The 19,801-nt window shown below is 40.0% G+C and overlaps 2 protein-coding genes across 2 annotated transcripts in view; one reads left to right on the forward strand and one right to left on the reverse strand.

Annotated features, from left to right (window-relative positions):
• Positions 1–1,863: 1,863 nt before the first annotated feature.
• lipca (lipase, hepatic a) lies at positions 1,864–16,161 on the forward strand. The gene is made up of 9 exons (XM_049594606.1): positions 1,864–2,152; positions 5,339–5,517; positions 6,131–6,310; positions 6,470–6,587; positions 6,742–6,975; positions 9,964–10,206; positions 11,841–11,955; positions 12,370–12,588; positions 14,798–16,161. Exons 1-9 carry the CDS (start codon positions 2,071–2,073, stop codon positions 14,910–14,912), a joined length of 1,485 nt encoding a protein of 494 aa, XP_049450563.1. The 5' UTR covers positions 1,864–2,070; the 3' UTR covers positions 14,913–16,161.
• The window catches only part of adam10a (ADAM metallopeptidase domain 10a), a 32,338-nt gene continuing 28,228 nt past the window's right edge, over positions 15,692–19,801 (reverse strand). Inside the window, exons 14-16 of the mRNA XM_049594272.1 lie at positions 19,301–19,521; positions 19,087–19,213; positions 15,692–18,772 (exon numbers count right to left, since the gene is read on the reverse strand). Of these exons, the coding sequence (XP_049450229.1) occupies positions 18,672–18,772; positions 19,087–19,213; positions 19,301–19,521 (449 nt within the window). The 3' untranslated portion in view covers positions 15,692–18,671. The remainder of the gene's footprint in view (positions 18,773–19,086; positions 19,214–19,300; positions 19,522–19,801) is intronic.

Here is a 19,801-nt window from a genome sequence, read left to right on the forward strand (position 1 = left end):
CAACAGTGACAGCGGAATCCTGAGGGAACTATTTTTGTTGGCGGAAGACAAATAAAATGCTTAAATTATCTGTTTTGTCCTGATTTTTCACAGCCTTGCTTATTTAACTGTTGAACTGTTGTATAAAAGCAATATCACACTCGAGCTCGTGATGTTGTACTGTGATATCGTCACGGCTGTGATTCGGTCGTAGGCACAAGGCCGCAGTACAACATCACTCCCTCTCGTGTGATATTGCTTAAATATAGAGCAATACGGGAAAGTTAACAGACCACAGCAGCAGCCTACAATATAAGAAGAGCAGTAAAGGAGGCTAAAAGGGACTAAACTGGAAGCTTGAAATTGAAGGAGCGGATGGGATTGCATTTCACTTGAGTTATACCTTGTTAGATTTCATGTGACAAATAAATTGATTGATAGATTAATAACTTAATCAGTCATCAAAACTAGCAGACTGATACACATAAATGAGAATCCAATAGGTCTATAAAGTTTGATATGGCACCCTGGGGGAAAACGGGCTACTTAAACATCCTCACACTGAGCTACATTAGCATTCATTTGGAGCCTTCTTCCCCCCTTTCTGTTATAATTATTTGATTCAGTGTTAACATCAAAGATATTGATTAAAGTTTAAATGGTTTAAACTGCCATCTTTCAGTAGCCCAGAACAGACAAACCAAACACTGGGTCCAGAGAGGGCCATTTGTGTTTTCATGTCAGCCACCATAGTTAGCATCCCCCTCCGCGACAAGCTGAACAGCAATGGAAAAACATTGATTTTTAAGGTGAAACTGCTTTATTCAGTGATTTTACCTGTTAAAATGGAGGGGTCTGTTTGTCTTGGAGAGGAAGACACCTATGAAGATAATTCGGCTCCTGGTAAAAACCTCCTGAACATCTGGATCTTAAGTTATAAGAGAAAACAGGTAAGCACACAGCCACCTACAATTAAGAAAACAGCATTGGAGAAACACTGATTTGTAATGTGAAACTGCTTTATTCAATGTTTTTACTGGTTGTAATCACCTGGTCTGTTTTTTTTTTGTTTTTTTTTTTGGAAAGAAAGAGACCACTGTGGATAATTCAGCTCCCAGTAAATAGCCTACCTCCTGAACAATGAACACTGAAGGAATACCAGCCAGGAGTTCACGCTTAGCACACGGGAGAAGTTTCAGCTGGTTACAATCTTTTATCCACACTGCTAGATGCTACTAAATGCTCCTTTGAAAAAGAAAAAGTGTGTAAGTTCCAGACTTGCCACAGTACACGAGGGTCTCCATGATCCCATCAAGTCCAGTCCATATAAGTACTGTGTTTCCACACATCATTTACCTCAGACTGAGTGATACTTTGAAACAGTCCAGTGAAAATGTGAGAGTACACGATGTATCCTGTGACATTTAACTCCCTGGTGTAAGAACACAGCCGACATTACAAACAGAAATGAGGATTGGGCATGCTAAAATATTATCTAGATAATAGTTTGTTTTGTTGGATCATTAAACAAAAAAAAGATAACCTCTGCTGTTAGACTGAGCACACCGGATTCATCGAGTGCTGCTTTTCACTTTTCAAACAGGTATTGAGGTAAGATAAGAAAACATGAGTTTTTGTCTATATAAAACATTTTGGTTGACACTGGTGGTTCAGTAAAAACTACATAAAGAAGGACTGTTCTTGCAGCTACAGGTGGGACACAGAGAGGACCTGAGGTCATATTGACCTGTGAGTCACTATCACCACATTCATACCCCCTCCCTGTTCATACCTTTCGCAACACGTTCGATGTTCATGGCCTGACCCCCAGCCAATCAGGATAGGACCTAATCTGTCCTTATCCATAAACCATTACTCCTGGTGTCCCCTCTCTTTTTGTTCAGGACAGCACTGTGTGTTTCCCACAGTGACAGTAATGAGGGTTCTTTAACAAATTAACTTAAGTCACAGACAGAAGGATCTCACCTGTAGACTCTACAGTACCTGCATTTCCCCTCACTAAATATTTTAAGCATCCCCTGTGGGAGAAGTTTTGGTTCAAAGGCATTCCCAAAGTGTCTGTGCGACATCATGTCTGTGGTCAAAATCCTGTGCTGTTTGCTGTTAACATTTCACCTCAGTGAGGGGAAGAAAATCAAGGGACACAGAGCAGGTGAGTGATATTTCACGTTCAAAAGATTCCAGAAAGTGTTATAAAAGACATTTGTAACATTGGTCTACCAGCCTTTATTAATGGACACCCTATATCTCATTGTACACCCTTAGTCATGTTGTGTACTGTGGGTTCATTATGTAATCATTACCAAGCTCCTGGTGACAGTTTTCAAACAGGGGGCACCAAACTGCAGTTTAACCCTCGTGTGACCCCTGGACATTTTTGTCCATTTCCAAAATTCAAAACTCCCTCACAGAGAGATTAAAGGTCACAGGGGGGTGATTTTTTGCATGGGGGTGTCATTCTGGGTGAAATTTCAAATTCTCAACTTTCAGCATGAAAATCCATTATTTGACCCTGTAATGCATTTTTATCCTGTCCATGACCCTTCAAGTGGACAAAAATGTCCACTTTCTAGGAAGTGTCCAACAAAAGGTCACAGGGGGGTGATTTTTTGCATGGGGGTGTCATTCTGGGTTAAATTTCAAAATCCCAACTTTCAGCGTGAAAATCCATTATTTGAGCCTGTAACGCATTTTTATCCCGGCAACAATACAAATGGCTAAATGACAGGTGGACATTTTTGTCCACTTGAAGGGTCATGGATGGGATAAAAATGCATTACAGGTTCAAATAATGGATTTTCATGCTGATAGTTGGGATTTTCAAATTTAACCCAAAATCACCCCCCTTGTGACCTTTTGTTGGACACTTTCTAGAAAATGGACATTTTTGTCCACTTGAAGGGTCATGGATGGGATAAAAATGCATTACAGGGTCAAATAATGGATTTTCATGCTGAAAGTTGGGATTTTCAGATTTAACCCAAAATGATCCCCCCTTGACAAAAATCACCCCCCTTGTGACCTTTTGTTGGACACTTTCTAGAAAATGGACATTTTTGTCCACTTGAAGGGTCATGGATGGGATAAAAATGCATTACAGGGTCAAATAATGGATTTTCATGCTGAAAGTTGGGATTTTGAAATTTCACCCAGAATGACACCCCCATGCAAAAAATCACCCCCCTGTGACCTTTTCTAGGTCACTACAAAAGTTTCTAGAAAGTGGACATTTTTGTCCACTTGAAGGGTCATGGATGTAACTTTTTTGAAGGGGAACACAAGGGTTAAACACTGAGCCTTGAGCCTCTTAAACTTTATTTTCCTCTCAGATTTCCTCGAAAGTTTATTTAAATTTACAATTTGCAATATTCTTTATCTGAAACTATATGATGCTGAGTGAAGTATTTATATAAGACGTTAGTGTTTTATGGCTTAATCATGACTTCACACAGAAATATCAAGGTTTATTGAGAATAGATTTCCTGTGAAGATGTTGGAAAATTTTGGATCTTTGTTCCTCTAGAACAGTAAATATCTGTGTTTGCACAAAGTTCAGCTGCACAACATGTGTGTGTAAAGTTGAAACCTTCAGTGGGCACAGTTCAGCAGTTCTCCTTTTCCATCTTGTTTTATTGTTTATTTGAAAACTATCAATTCAAAGTCTGTACAAGTCCATATATTTTACACTTCTATGTTTTCAATTCAAGGGTTGTTCTCTTATTGGCAGTCTGGGATCATCTCTTATATTTGCATCTTCTCTGTCTGTATACATAGTTGTTTCCTTCATTTAATCTGTACCTGCTTTGTATGAGCGTATTACTTATTTATGCATATATTATTTGTTTATTTTAGGTATTTATTTAATCTTCCACTTGCATCTCAATATTTCCATGTGTGGGCTCAGTGCTGTTGGACTTACCTGGGTTTCAGATTTTTTGTAAGTCTGTAAATAAAATAATTGTCACCATCATTATTATTAGTAGTAGTAGTATTTTAGATTGTAAAATGTTTTGAAACCTTTTTTCTTGTACTCCTGATAGAATATTATTTGAGTCAGGATAAACTCCACTGACAACTCATCAGTGTCAAGTGATAATTTAAAAATAAAATCTGTTAAACAACCCAAATAAAAATTCAAAGGACATTTTACGGCACTTGCTGTTGTATTATCTATTGAAAATGTTTTTCAATGGTGAATAAATTGTTACGTCACTACACATTACGGCGGTTGTTGCTGAAAATATAGGGGATACAATAACCAAACATTTAGGAAATATTGCTGGATATTAGCTGTTTTATTTAAAGGGTTTTTTCCTAAATATTTGCCTTTTTTAAATCTGCTTAAACCTGTTTGTTGCTGAGCTTGTTTGTGATAATTGTAAAATACATTTTCTCTTAATCATTTCATTTGGTGAATTCACACATAGTAGAGAGTAAAAATGAGTCTTCAAGCCACATGGAAAGTATCAGTCAGAGTGCAACGCATGCAAACACTGCTGCAGTTTGTTTTTATCCTTCAACATTATTGCAGAAACCGTATTAAACTAATTACAGTGTGAGATTTGTAAAGTACACTCTTGTGCTCTGTTACCAATGAGTCACACTGTTTTTAAGTGCTCTCTGTGTTCTCATAGATAAACAGTCATAACAGTGAAGAGACACACCAAGGAAAATGTGGGATTTAACGAGCAGAGGGGAGGATGATGGGTGGATAATTACTTTTCATTACTTTCACTGTGGACGTGTTTTTATCATATCAGCATCCAGAGCTCATCGGATGGCAACTGCATCGCCGAACACTCAGGCGCCTGGGTTTCTGGCATTATTAACATTAAAATTAGAATAATAAATATGCTGGACATGAATCAATGACGAATCATAAAGGAAATGTAATGATAGATTTCTTTGGAGAAGGATCTGTGACGTTTGTGAGTGACTGTGGGCTGTGGTTTTAGACATGTTAAGGGAGGAGGAGTTTATATAAGAAATTATGAGAAGAGTCTGGCAGAGACTCACTTGATGGGACTTTTTATTAAGTGTTATCTGTATGCATCTGCCAAAGAGATCTGTATGACCTGGAAACACAGCAAAGTGCTTCTGAAAGGGCATTAGTCAGCCTGCAGTGTTCAACAGGAAGTGTCCCCTTGTTTACTCTCAGATATTTGTATCAAGACATTAAAACATATCCTCTTCTCTCGAGTGGACAAATAAGGTGAATTTTCTGCGTTATTTGTAATCATTGACCTCAAAGTAAACACACTGCAGCATGTTCTGATGTGCAGAGTAACCACAAAGAACAAACAGATAACTCTTGTGCTGTTTGATTTCCGAGGTGCAGTGGACGCAGAACAGAGGGTTGTCCTAAAGGAGAAAAAGCCGTATGTCATCAGTTCTGTCTTCAAGATGTTTTCAGAAGGTGAGGACAACTGCATACTGGACCCTCTGCAGCTGCACACTCTCACCTCCTGTGGCTTCAACAGCAGTAATCCCCTCATCATCATCACTCACGGGTGGTCGGTAAGGTCAACTTTTATTCCACTTCACTGACTTGAGCCACTGCATACAAAACATGGAACTCGGGCCAGTGTGAAGGAACAGCAGCTGGCATAGTTTCAGATGTAAATGTTGCATAAAAATCCCTGTGATATACTGAACAGAGCCGACCTTAACCATTCAGCCATACAAGCAGCTGCTTTGGGCCCTCCTGGTCTCTGGGGACTCCTAGAAAAGATTTTCCTTAATGAACATGAGACAATAACAAAATAGAAATTGAACTTCTCAAACAAATTCTGACAACATTTTGTGCTATTTGTACCAACAAGGAGTGACAAAACAATGAGCTCAGAGACAGGAGAAAGAGACGATTTAGTTTCATAATTTTACCCGTACTTCTCATCTTTGAGTGCCACCTTGCCCCTAGACACAGAATAACAAGTGATGGTGGTTGAAAACCTCTCCTATGAAAGAGGACTACCTTTCGAGACCCTTACAGACTCTGCAGAGGCTCATTTAAAACTGGGGTCATTCAAGTTATACATCTTTCTTTCACATCATTTGGTCCAGTTAGTTTGACTGATTACGGTTTAGACCATTAGAATTAAGATTTATACTGTTTCTTGTGTTTCCTGAGGTGGATGGTATGATGGAGAGCTGGGTGCCCCGGATGGCCACAGCCCTGAAGACAAATCTCATAGACGTCAATGTGGTGATTACTGACTGGCTGTCCCTGGCTCACCAGCACTACCCTAAAGCTGCACACGCAACCCGCACCATTGGCAAAGATATAGCTCACCTGCTGCAGTCGCTTCAGGTCAGAAAATTAAAAACTTAATTTTCAGGGTCAATATCATGTATACAATAAAGTAAAATCAGCAGCTGGTATATTAATACTGAAGAGGCAGTTTAAAACACCGTGCAGGTACCAGATTCAACGTATTTACCATAATAATGTCATCATAAACCCCAACAGGCACATTACCAGTACCCAGTTAAAAAGGTTCATTTGATTGGCTACAGTCTTGGCGCTCACATCTCTGGGTTTGCTGGAAGCTATCTGGAGGGTTCGGAGAAGATTGGAAGAATCACTGGTGAGTTTTTCTACCTGGTTACGGGAATAATTGTGCTTTCTAAATCCATCAACCCAGACAAATATAATTAGCAACAGTATATTTTGTATAGTGAATTTATCTATTCTGTGTTTTGTAACAAAGCTGTTCTTGATTGTGTTTTGTATCTGTCCAGGTCTTGATCCAGCAGGGCCACTGTTTGAAGGCATGTCTCCCACAGACAGACTGTCTCCTGATGATGCTGAATTTGTAGATGCCATTCACACCTTCACCCAGGAGCGTTTGGGCCTCAGTGTGGGCATCAAGCAAGCTGTGGCACATTATGACTTTTACCCAAATGGAGGAGACTTCCAACCAGGATGTGACCTGCACAACATTTACGAGCACGTAACCCAGTATGGTATCCTTGGTACGATAAAGAATACATTACAACATCTTAGAAAATGAATTTATTTTAAAAAACAAAACAAAACAAACAAACAAAAAAAAAATACATATATGAACTTAAAATAATGTGGTCCTCTAGAGCCCCTAGAGGCTGAAATGTATATTACACCCTAAAATATCATGGTGGGGCTGAAAAATAAAGCCAATGTGGAAGTGCCAAAAACTGCACTTCCTCAAATGGCCACTTGAGGCTGGCTTCAGAAGGCAGTCTGTCCCCATTAGTCTGAGTGGGTGGAAGTTCGCTGCAAAGATCAGCCTCTCATTGGGCAGAACAAGCCCGCTGAAGTCCCGCCCTACCACCTCCGGTTGCAGTTTTCAACACGTCCTTTACTAACTTTTGTGGTGTTTGATCTTGTGGAGATGTAGCCATTTTTCTGCCATGGTTCGCGTCCTGTAGGCAATAATTTTGTTGGCGTGTTACACCAAAACCTGTTTCCCCCTGGCAATATTTTAGCAAGCGCACCGTTGCTGTGGCACCGCCAAGAATGATTGTGATTGGTTGAAAGAAATACAAGCAGCCGGGGCTTTTTTTTCTCCAATCTTAAAGTGAGAGTCGGCCCAGCCAGACCTTTCTTTTCTTGAGAAAGGTCTGGTGAGCGAGACTAGTCCCCATAGACTTGTACCCCATAGTCTGGTCCAAAGAGTCAGATCCACCCTTCGCCCCTTCACAGCTCCACCTTCTTGTCCAAATGTAGTACCTCCTAGCTAAAAAAAAAAAAAACAAAAACAAGAAGGCAACGGGCAAAATGCCAAAGTTGAGGCTTCAAAACCAGGCCTCCAAGAAGTGCATTGGGCTTTAAAGACAATTTTTATAGTGGCCAAACAGTGGAATCACAACTGCTGGGTCCATTATGTAATGCCATGCAACCCAAAAAGACTTTTTCCCATTGACTTACATTATGAAAGAGACATCTGTAAATCAGTGAATACATTTTTGGGAGTGTCAGTACCCAAGCAAAATTATCCATTTCACTATCAGAATTTGATCCATTCGGTCTGATAACATTTGGAAAGTGTAGGAGAGCCACACAATTGAATGATTGAATCATTTTATTCCCATTCAAGTTAACAAAGCGATAAACCAGAAGTAGCTGGCTCTGCCAGCAGAGCCAGCCACTCAGCCACACTGGCCACGCTTGGCCACTGAAGTATGTAGAGCTCTTGCTCATTGGACTGCACACTGTGGAAACAGCACTGATCATTCATATGATTTTATATGTTGCAGTTGAACCATTTCAGCTTCAAGCGCCACTGAGCAACTCTCTAGAAATGAACAGGGTCTGTGGAGGGTGAATGTACACAGAAAATTCTGCCTGTTGGATTTTCTTGTGTAAAAGTAGAAATTTTAGGCTGATGGTGTTGTAAGAAAGTTCCACCGAAAACATCAGGATTCAGCCTCTAGGAGCTATATGAACATTTCCTGGCGATCAAGCCAATAGATGCAATGATTAAAACACTGTTACATTTTGGCTTTACAAATATCTACAGCACAGGAGTGGAATATTTAAAGATTTAAGTGCTTCAAGAAAGGCATTCAGGTTTCAGTGATTTCAGCATGCCACCTTAAAAATAACGTTGTGATAAGACATAACCAAAGTATTTTTACCTTTCTGCGACTCTCCTGAAATAAACAGTCTGAAACAAATCCAGGCCAAAGACCATTAGAGTGAGTTCTCAGGGACACAATTTCATGTTTTTTTAAGTGACAGTCAAGCTCTTACCTGAAGTGCTATTTATCAATCTAGATTGTGTTGGTGTGAGTTGCTGAGTGTTGGAGATATCAGCCATAGAGATGTCTGCTTTCTCTTGAATATAATGGAACTGGCACTCAGCAATGTCTCTTTCCAGAAATCATGCAATTCACGCTTCTTTCTGCAATGGTGGGTGTAGATCAGTAGAAAGAAAATAGTTCCTACATGAAACAAGGTCTCTGGATTATCTTGAGTGACCAGGTCAGTATTTCTGGAAAGAGATAATGCTGTTGAGTTAATCAAATGGTTTTTTTGGCATTTTAAGCACCACAAGCTGAGTGCCATCTAGTTCCATTATATTCTAGAGAAGGCAGACATCTCTACGGCTGATATCTCCATCACTCAGCAACTCACACCAAAATAATCTAGACTGATAATTAGCACTTCAGGTAAGAGGAAACATATGTATTTTTGATTATGGGATGAGCTGTCCCTTTGAGGTCTGGATGATTCTTTGTAAGATGTAAGGGTGCTTTGATTTAGGCCTGAACAGATGCCATTCAGCGTTCTGGTACCCCTATGTGCCATTTACAACCCTGCATCTGAAGAGAAGATGTAAAACTCCAATCAGAGCAGTGTGTTCTGCTGCCTAACCGCTTACTGGTTTGCCTCTTCCTCTGCTCTATCATAACATTTTTTTTTTCTTAATTGGTCTTGCCACCTCAAAACAGTGGTTCAGAAGGAATATCTTGGGCACCAATTCATCTCTTGCTTGTTGACAGTTTCTCGTACTGTGTTCAGGCAGATGAGTTTAATTCCCTCCAGTCTCAACACAAGTGGCTGTGGGATTTATGGTGCCTCTCAATCCAAAACACATCCGCATAATATGACAGTCAGAGCCACATTAAAGCATCTGTCATCCTCAGGATTTAATTAGCAACATGTGCCTTCCTCCGCTCTGTCCACCCCTCTGAGCTGAGCTGCCTCGAGGCTACAAGAGTCGACTCAAAGAAAAGGCCTTCAGAGCTGCCTAGTATCAGACATAATGAGACGCTTTAAGGAGATGTGACAGAAGGACAATCTGATAGACGTCAGGCTTTAATGATAATGAAGTCAATCCTCAAATAATGGTCAGACACTATGATTAAGGTAGCCCGCAGCCTCTCAATCCACAGGAGAATATTTTGTCTGTTAAAAGAAATAAATCAATGTCTCACATTTAAATGTCCACCATATTTGTTTTTATTTTCTTCCCACAGGTTTGGATCAGACAGTGAAATGTGCTCATGAGCGGTCCGTCCATCTCTTCATTGACTCTGTGCTGAATAAAGACAAGCAGAGCAGGGCCTACAGGTGCACTGACAAGAGGGCTTTTAACAAAGGTGTGTGTCTGGACTGTCGGAAGAATCGCTGCAACACGCTGGGCTACGATATCAAGAGGGTTCGCAGTAGCAACAGCAAGAGGCTCTACCTGAACACACGCCCTCGGATGCCCTACAAACGTATGTGGTCTTCATTTAAACCAAACAGCTTTAAAGGGACAGTTCACCACAAAAGCAAAAACATATTTTTCCTCTCACCTGTGGTGCTATTTATCAGTTTAGATTGTTTTGGTGTGAGTTGCCGAGTGTTGGAGATATTGTTCGTAGAGATATCTGTCTTTTCTCGAATATAATGAAAGTAGATGGCACTCGCATTGTGGTGCTCAAAGTGCCAAAACAGAAAACAAAAACAAACAAAAAAACATTTGAAAATCAGCAATGTCTCTTTCCAGAAATTGTAGATAATCCACAGACCTTGTTATGAGCAGTTTCACCTGGGAACTATTTTCTTTCTACAGAACTACACCCGTCAACCCTATCACTGCGTAGAAGGAAGCGTGCATCTACTGCCAGCTCACCTAGCACCACTGAGCTAGCTAACGTTACAGCTCAGCAGGGGAGGACACCATTAATATTTACATTTCATGCTGTCATGAGCACGAGCCTCTCATCCATGAATAGATGAATGCTTCCTTCTGCACGGTGATACAGTTGGCTGGTATAGTTTGAACGACAAAAAAACATTTTTTCCCCAGTGAAACTGCTCAAAACAAGGTCTGTGAATCATCTTGAGTAACTCGGTCATGATTTCTCACCGACAAAACAACCAAATAGGTTGACGTGCAAGCAGCTTGTTACAACCCATAATTCAGTTTATTGTAAGGAGATGCCAGCTATTAATTATCACAGAAACAGAGGAGGAAGTAATGTGACGTAGCACAATGGGTGGATGGGTCAAACAAACACAGGACTTTCCCCTTGGAGACCAGTGTTTCGTCCCAAAGTAAAGTTGACTTTTTTTGATAACAACATAGCCTAATATGCAAGTATGTGTAGCATGCTATGCCAGTGACGTATGCGGCGTGTCATAATTGAGTTGTGTCATGTGAGGTTAGTTAATGCCAAACCGTTATGTTTTTCTGGACCCTAACCAAGTAGTTTTGGAGCGGAACTGTGACTGTTGCATGACATTGAGGACATGTTGAAAAGTGCGACCGTTACAATAGTCATATAAGTAATTGCAGAAGTCAGTGGAAATAGACTTATTCTGTTGTTTAGGCATGAGAGAGCACTGGGAAAAAGAGCCTGCAGTTAAGTTTTTTAAATGATTGCACACCACAAGCTGAGTGCCATTTGGGTCCTTTATATTCAAAAGATGGCAGACAACTCTACGGCCAATATCTCCAGCGCTTTTATCCAAGACTGATAAACAGAGCTACAGGTAAGGGGAACATGTGTAGTTTTGATTTGGGGTGAACTGTCCCTTTAAGATACATTTATATACCTCTAGTCAATATATACTCAGTTTGCAGACCAACAGTGCTGCATGTCTTTCATTAGTAACTCAGTACTTCTACAATATACTTTACATACTGTATAGATCATACAGGCTAGACTGATCATCTGGGATGGATTTGCAAGGTGATGACATATTTTATAAATATATTTAAGCAAATCAATTACTTTTAATATTCAATTAATTCTTGTAATTTTTCTTCTTGTCAACAAACCCCATGAAAAGACCAAAACTCTCAACAGAGAAAACAAACACTTTTCTGTCTTCATCTCTTCTTCCTCTGGTTTCTTCTTCGCAGTCTTTCATTACCAGTTCAGGATCCAGTTTGTTAACCAGACGGAAGCAATGGAGCCCACCCTCACCATCTCCCTCACTGGAACAAAGGAGGAGAGTGAAGACCTCCCCATTACCATGTGAGTACTGCACCACCTCCCGTCACATCTAGATGCTGATGTACTCGGTCTTTGACACATGCAATATGCAGCTGTGCTCTCAGCTCTATAAAGAAAGACGGCAAGTTAAGGAGCGCAGCTGACACACATGGAAACAACTGGAGCTGCTGCATGAAAGAGAACTATAAATGGGGGATGATGGAGTAAATAATTTACTCAAGCCACAATTCCCTGACTGTGTGATCCCTCGTGTTCTGCGTATCAGAGAGCCGTGGGCACACCAGAATGAGAAGAGGAAATCTCATGTGCTGTCCTGCTTTAGTTGCAGACCATCACTTATAAATAAATGTGACAGCCTGTTGCAAGATGTTCCCCGCTGTTATAATCTCACTCTGTCTGTCTTGTTTTTGTGTCTATCTCTTTAAACTCCAACAGCACTGAAAAGATTTTGGATAATAAGACCTACACCTTCCTGATCACGCTGGACAGAGACTTAGGGGATCTGATGTTCCTCACCTTGCAGTGGGAGAGATCAGATGTGTGGAAGAACGTGTGGAACAAGATGCAGAGCATCTTTGGCTGGGGCAGCCAGCAAAGTAACCCACAGCTGACAGTGGGCAGGATCAGCATCAAAGCAGGCGAAACACAGGAGAGGTACAGCTGCAGAAGTAGTCAGAAGTTTTAAAGTTACAATACTTTAAAGTAAAAATACTCAATTACAAAGAAAAAACTGTACACTTTTAGAAGTATAATCGTAAAAGTACCTTTAACACAGATTTTTGCTGTTTATTGTTTATCTATATAGAAAATTAATAGATAATTAATAATTATTACTGTTGCATTAGAATGTAAGCAGCATTTTAACATTGTAGGTGGGAGAAGTGGAGCTAATTTTAACAAACATACTGTTGGCAGTCAGACATATGGAGTTGAGTTGTATAACTTGAACTGGAGTCACTCAAATCACAGATTTGATGACATTAGACTCAACTTGACAACATCAAAGACAACTTGCAACTCGACTTGGACTTGAACCTTTTGACTTGAATATACTTGTTACCTTCCCATGCCCAAAGTCTGAAAAGTATGTTATTTAAAAAGTGTGCCACAAATCTGTTAATTTACTGAAACGTTTTTTTCTTCCAGCCAGTAGAAAATTAAATTCCCAAGATCTACTCTGTTTGAACTAATTCAACAGCATCCAGTCAACTTGCAGTAGGCAGCAATGAGCAACTAATGCTGCGTTACTGAGCACCAGTTGGAAAAAATGATACCAAAGATAATTTCTTTTGCATACAACAATTACATGGTGGTCAACAAAAATGAATTGCAGTATGAAAATTGAAAATGCAGTCGATATTTACAGACAAGATGCAACAACTTTCAACAAACTTGTTTTTTAAACTTGCTTTGTTTTGTAATTTTGATATATTATTACGGGCGGCACGGTGGTGTGGTGGTTAGCACTCTCGCCTCACAGCAAGAGGGTTGCCAGTTCGATCCCGGGCGTGGGAGTCCTTCTGTTTGCATGTTCTCCCCGTGTCAGCGTGGGTTCTCTCCGGGCACTCCGGCTTCCTCCCACAGTCCAAAGACATGCAGATTGGGGACTAGGTTAATTGGTAACTCTAAATTGTCCATAGGTGTGAATGTGAGTGTGAATGGTTGTTTGTCTCTATGTGTCAGCCCTGCGATAGTCTGGCGACCTGTCCAGGGTGTACCCTGCCTCTCGCCCGATGTCAGCTGGGATAGGCTCCAGCCCCCCCGCGACCCTCAAGAGGATGCAGCGGTTAGAAGATGAATGAATGATATTATTATTATATTATTACTCTGTTGTTTAAATGGCATTACATTATGTGAGAGCACATAATGACTTGTTTAGAAGTCAAAACTCAAAGTTTAGGACTCAGGACTTGACAGTCTTGACTCAGGACTTTACTCAGGATTTGCTTTTCTTGACTTGGGACTTGACTTTGCACTTCAGTACAAAGACTTGAGACACACTTTTACATGCAAAACAATGACTCGGTCCCACCTCTGCTGGTAGTTTCTTTTCATTTTTGAGAATACACACACAGCAAAGAGCAGAGCAGTGGGAGCTTAGACACATCCAAATTAAACACATCACACAACTCTTCTACAACACACCACACCACACCTTATCCCCTAAATGTTGTCTGTTTGTCCTAATTATGACGGTCTCTCAGGGTGTTTATAGTGTATTTTCATCCATCCATCAGTGAGTTATGTGACTTATAAATGCTACAAAGACCAAATGTAGGCAACATCACAACTATCTTTTCAAATGTTCTTTTATTTACAGCTAGAAACTGCTTTGAAGAGGTGGTTGTTTAGTAGTGTAGGAAAAAGGACTGTGTGACTGCTGTGAGATGTAGTAGAGAAGAAGTATAGAATACCATGACATAAATTAGTCAAGTAAACTTAAGGACAGTAGACAAGTAAATGCGCTGTTCATATGTTTTACTAAGGGTAGTAGTAGTTAGTATTAGAGGACTATTACTACTTGAGCATTACTATTAAATATAGATATTTAAAATAGCTGTCACATATCATGTACTATTTAAGTAAACTGCGCCAAATTATAAATCCTACAAAATACATCAAATACACATAAAAACATTCAATAAATAATAAATATACTTATTTTCAGACACAAATCACATCTTGCAGAGTCCCACCACTTACAGCAGTTAAACCTTCTACATCTACACCATTACAGTGTTTTAATGCCACCTAGTGGATTCTTCCCATACACAGAGTTTAGGTCATTCATCATCATGACTGCTTTCTGCTTCACTCCTCTGTTCAACAACAGCATGTCAATGACATCCTTTCTGTTTTTCAGGACATCTTTTTGTGCCATGAATGATAATGGACAGCACATGGAAGAGCTGGAGGATAAAGTGTTTGTACGCTGTAAAGAAGACAAACCAAGACACCGCAGAAGGAAGCAGCACTGATGCACTCATGAACAGACTGAAGATCTCTGATGGAGGGGCTGGAGGTTCACAACTGGATGCAACTCGGAAAACTCCTCAAAGTGAGGCTGGGCAGATTTGGGAAGTAAATTAGAAATCATTAATTATCTGAAGATGTGGCACAGTACAAATAAGTGCTGAAATGTAATAGGAGATTTTTTGTAACTGTGCAACTGATGTAAACTGTGTTTACAATTCACAGATCCCTGTTCAAGTTTGATTTCGTGATAAAGCTATTAATGAGTTAAGTATTGCACAGTGCATTTTTAAGAACCAGCCCATATTGACATTTCTGTCTTCATACAAATGTTTTTCAAGTGTACAAAGAGATGGAAATTTGCCAGTTTAAACACTAAGTGAACAGTGAACAGTCAGGCGTTCAACGACCTTTTGATGACGTTAATTCCAAAGCATGTTAATGTATTTTTTTCTGTGTGTGTCTTACTTGTACATCATTTAAAAACCTACATTAAGTCTTACCAATAACATAATATAAATACATGTTAATCAAACTCAAACCAAAGCCATAAATATACACTTTTTCTTTTCTATTCTGTTTTGTGGTGTTTGATTTTTTTTTTTTTACAGCTGTAAACTCAGGGGCAGGTTAAATCAGCTGCCAGTAAAGCTGGAACATTAAATACAAGCTCATGTCAGGCTATCCTGTCCTGAATGTCTAAATTGTATGTCTAACTTGCACAAACAGAGCGTACAATCATAATACTACCTTTTGCAACTACGTACAAACAGCAAAACAAACATTTGATCAACTCTGGTTTATTAATGCATTTCAAGTAGTTCAAAAGAAATTATAGTTTTGCACAATAACTTTGCAAATTTAGTAAAATTTTCAAAGTAAGCAGAATGGGAAACAGAACAAAAAGGGAAAAAGGAAATTTAAAAAAAAAATAAAGACCATTGAAGACACTGTATAAAACACAGGAGACATTAAAATCAGACAGTAGTACTGAATCTATACCATTTTGGATTCTCTGTTTACATCACTTACACTTCAGTGCACATTTTCTCAACATCACAGCAACACATGTGAAAGACAGAAAATTTTTCCCAGAGTATTATCCCCCGACACCCAGTAATGTCCACATCTTACCATATCAACAAAAAAAGATAAGGATGGTTCAGCAAAGCATCTCTCTCTCTCTCTCTCTCTCTCTCTCACACACACACTCACACACTCACACACACACACACACACACACACACACACACAGCTTTGAAAATTAAAAATATACTTTAAGCTCCGACCCAAGAGAAAAGCACTACCAGTAGCACCGGAAAACAAACGAAATCAGTAAGAGAAGCAACAGACGATTGCATTTTCAGAAACTTTGCTGCAGCACATAGACATGAGTAACTATTTAGTTATGAAAACACAATTGAATATTCCATGCACCCATTTAGGAGAAAACATTAAAGGCATTTCTCTGTGAAGAGGCTAACTTGTTTGCTGTTGAGCTCTGTGATACTCTGCATAGAATCGATCTGATCGATGTCACAACATCCTGAAGACAATGCTGAGCTGCAGCTGTGCTCCACGCAACTCTTCTGCAAGGGTAAGTCTTCGCTCCATTGAGTCGTTCTCTCCTAAAGTAATCCTAAGAAACTATAAATATATATATTTGTATAATCTGCCAGTAACTCGACACAGAGTATTCTGCACCCTCATCCATCTGTCAGTGAAGTTGACCCAAGATTCATCTGGTTGGGGACGACTGGAAACTTAAATTGAGCCAAATTAGAGTTGGGCAGTGATACAATACTAATTATAATGTCTCCAAAAAATCATAAACTAATGCAAATTTGTGATTATAACATTTAATTTTTATGTATTGGGAGATAAATGTCAATCATCACTTGCCAAGCTCTAACTCACATCATTCCCAGCACATTTCTTTTTTAAATTTCAGCATCCCAGACTGAAAACAGTGCTTGCTGATGCATGGTTTTACTATTTTGTCTTTCTTTGTCTTTGTTTAAGTGAGCTCACTGAGACAAATTCAAATTAACCATGGTGATACAGCAATGAAGTATTGAATCTTGAAAAGTTTCAGTCTGGGTGAAGATAACTGACTCCAACTTCAGTCTCCCTGCTCTGAGTAGGCACATTTCAATGCAATTACACAAACCAAGGGGGTAGAACAAGGGTGACAAAGGTTCCTTGAGAAAATCCTGATCAGTAGGAAATGAAAGGACAGAACCGTGTCGGATGGCTGACACATAGTGATTGTTCACTCTGGTAAATGTCTGTTAACAGCAGCAGCAAAGCAACAATAAAATTAGAAACTCTAGTTTTCCTCAACTGATTCAATTCCTGCACATATACAAATAATCTGAACTGCAAGTAAAAATCAATAAAAGCGAAATCACATTTAAGACAGAAAGGTTCCTTATCCAGGCTAGAGGAAGGATCTAACTGCTTCTGAGTGGTTTTAACAGGTTTTTGTCATTTCTTGAACAACTGCCAGTGTGTAATATTCAAAAGGTGGACAGAAAACAACAAACATGGGCAAGACGATGGTAATGGGACCCTTATATTCTATAATAACTTCTTACATTCTCCTTTTTGCTTCCACTGTCTACACTCTGAATGAAAAGACGCACACTGTGGCGCAAAGTGGTCATTTCACAAATGTGTCACAAATCAGTGTCAAAGCAACGAGTCGAGGGAAAAACAGCTATGACAGAATAAGTGTGATATAATGAGGTTGATAAAAAGCTATTCTCTCACCATTCATTTCAGCCCCAGACTATATCTTTATGTAAACACAGCTGCAAAGCCATATGACAACAAAAAATATACATATCAATCTCCCCCTCCGCAGCTCCTCTATCTGATATCAGACGGCACAATAATCTTATTAAGCTCGTTTATCTACATTCTTTCCATACAGTCCGTCCTCTACATCTCTACATCCCATGGCAGCTAACCCTTCTACACAGGCTTCAGCCAGGAGGGAGTTGACCCTGAAATACACATGCAGCCATCTTTCCCACTCAGTACACCTGTTTGCTGTTGTTTTATTAATCCTGAGAAAGTGAATTAAAACAGTAAATAATCTTCATCATAAAGAAAATCAATTTCATTTGAAACAGAAACAAAAGAACCTACTGCAACATCTGTACAATTGCACGCTGAGAGAACATGTATGCTTTAGGAAGAAAAAGCTTCTGTTTTCAATGGTGCTTTGATTTTTAAACTAATTACACTGGCAGAAACAAGAATTCTCTGCCCACTGAATGCTGTTTCTGATTGGCAGTAAATACCCATGTGACTTGCAGTCCTGCCATCGTGCTGATGGTGGCAGCACTTCAGAGAGGAATAACAGGAAAAAGGAAAAGGTAGCACAGATGAAAGACAGAAGAGGGCGACTCTAACACAAAGCTGCTATCTCTCCTCCATTCTGGTAAAAACAAACAAACAAAAAGCATTCAAAGATTAAGACCACACAACAAGAGATCGGTGAATTTCTCCTCCTGTCTTTCCTTGGAAAAGTTATTCATTTCCTATAAAAGCTGAGTGAACCACTGCTAATCTGGCTCTCAGACCAGAGGTGCTGAGTGAGTTTGTAAGGCCCAAAACAACACTTTGGGCTTTGTCCAGTGAAATCAGTCCAGTTGCAAGTTCTTTGAATTTTGCAATAGGTGGTAAAGGTAACTCTTTGGAGTGAAGTGCTCCCATTGTAGGCACTAGGAAGAACCAAGGCAAAGAGCAGTAGAGTCTCAGCGTCTCATCTGTCCCATCTGATAGTTCTCTCTGTGACGGTGTTGGCGTGGGCCCTGTGCGTGTTGGTTTGCGTGCTGCTGCCTTCTCCTCAGTGTACCTGCAGGACATCAACATCTCGGTGAGAGTCATAAAAGGACAATGAACGCTAGAAACTAAGGCTGCTCCTTTCCTACATTGTCAGAAAAGCTGAAGATGAGGCAGTCATAGCAATAACATATACATTTTAAGACAGAATAGCTATAGTCACATTTCAAAACCCCACAACAGGACTGCCTAAAAACTTATTTTCACCCAGGGATGGTGCCTTACGTCCTCCTCACACAGAGTTTTGCATGCCTGACGCATGTTCTGATCTCATCTACCTACTGTGGTTGCACATGGACATACATGTAAATATATGATGTACAGTACCTGGCAGTGGCTTTGGTGGAGGCAGTTTGGGATTGCTGCTGGGGGTGTGGACACTGCAGATCTTGATGAAGCCAGCCATTAGCATAATGAGAGCAATGCCCATCAACAGCACTGCCCACCAATGAGCCTGCATAACAGAGGATAGATTAAAGGATACATAAATACAGGCAAAAAACACTGCAGAAATAGTTTGACACTATTCTGACACACTCACCACTATCCACTCTGCAATATTCTCGTAGAGCTCTGCATTGAAGATGGCTTTCTTCAGTCTTGCCAGTGGCCCATCGGCGTCCACTAGACGACACCTCATAAAGACATCACAGTAGCCCTTAAAGTCATTGCAGGGTGAGCCGGGCTGCAGTGTTGTGACCTTCTTGTTGAAGAACTGGACCCACTTATCTGAGCCGGTGCTGCTGCAGGTGTTGGGCTTCACTGCGGGCAGAAGGAGAGAGAGTGACCTCTGAGATACTGACAATAAGTCTGTGCTTCATAGCATAGACTGTTTAAAAAGATGGAAGACATGGCAACTCTTCAAAAGTATAGCTAAAACATTTTGATTGCCCCCTGGTGGCTGGCTGCAGGAAAGATCACATAAGCCCCTGCCCCCTCCATGTTAACAGATGGGTCATGGGCCAAACTAAAAGACATGGCAAAAAAAATTTGGGGTTTCTGTTACATGACACTGATGTATGTTCAAGTATTCGCTTACAAA

Source organism: Epinephelus fuscoguttatus, linkage group LG2 (assembly GCF_011397635.1).
Source record: "Epinephelus fuscoguttatus linkage group LG2, E.fuscoguttatus.final_Chr_v1".
Taxonomy (NCBI): domain Eukaryota; kingdom Metazoa; phylum Chordata; class Actinopteri; order Perciformes; family Serranidae; genus Epinephelus; species Epinephelus fuscoguttatus.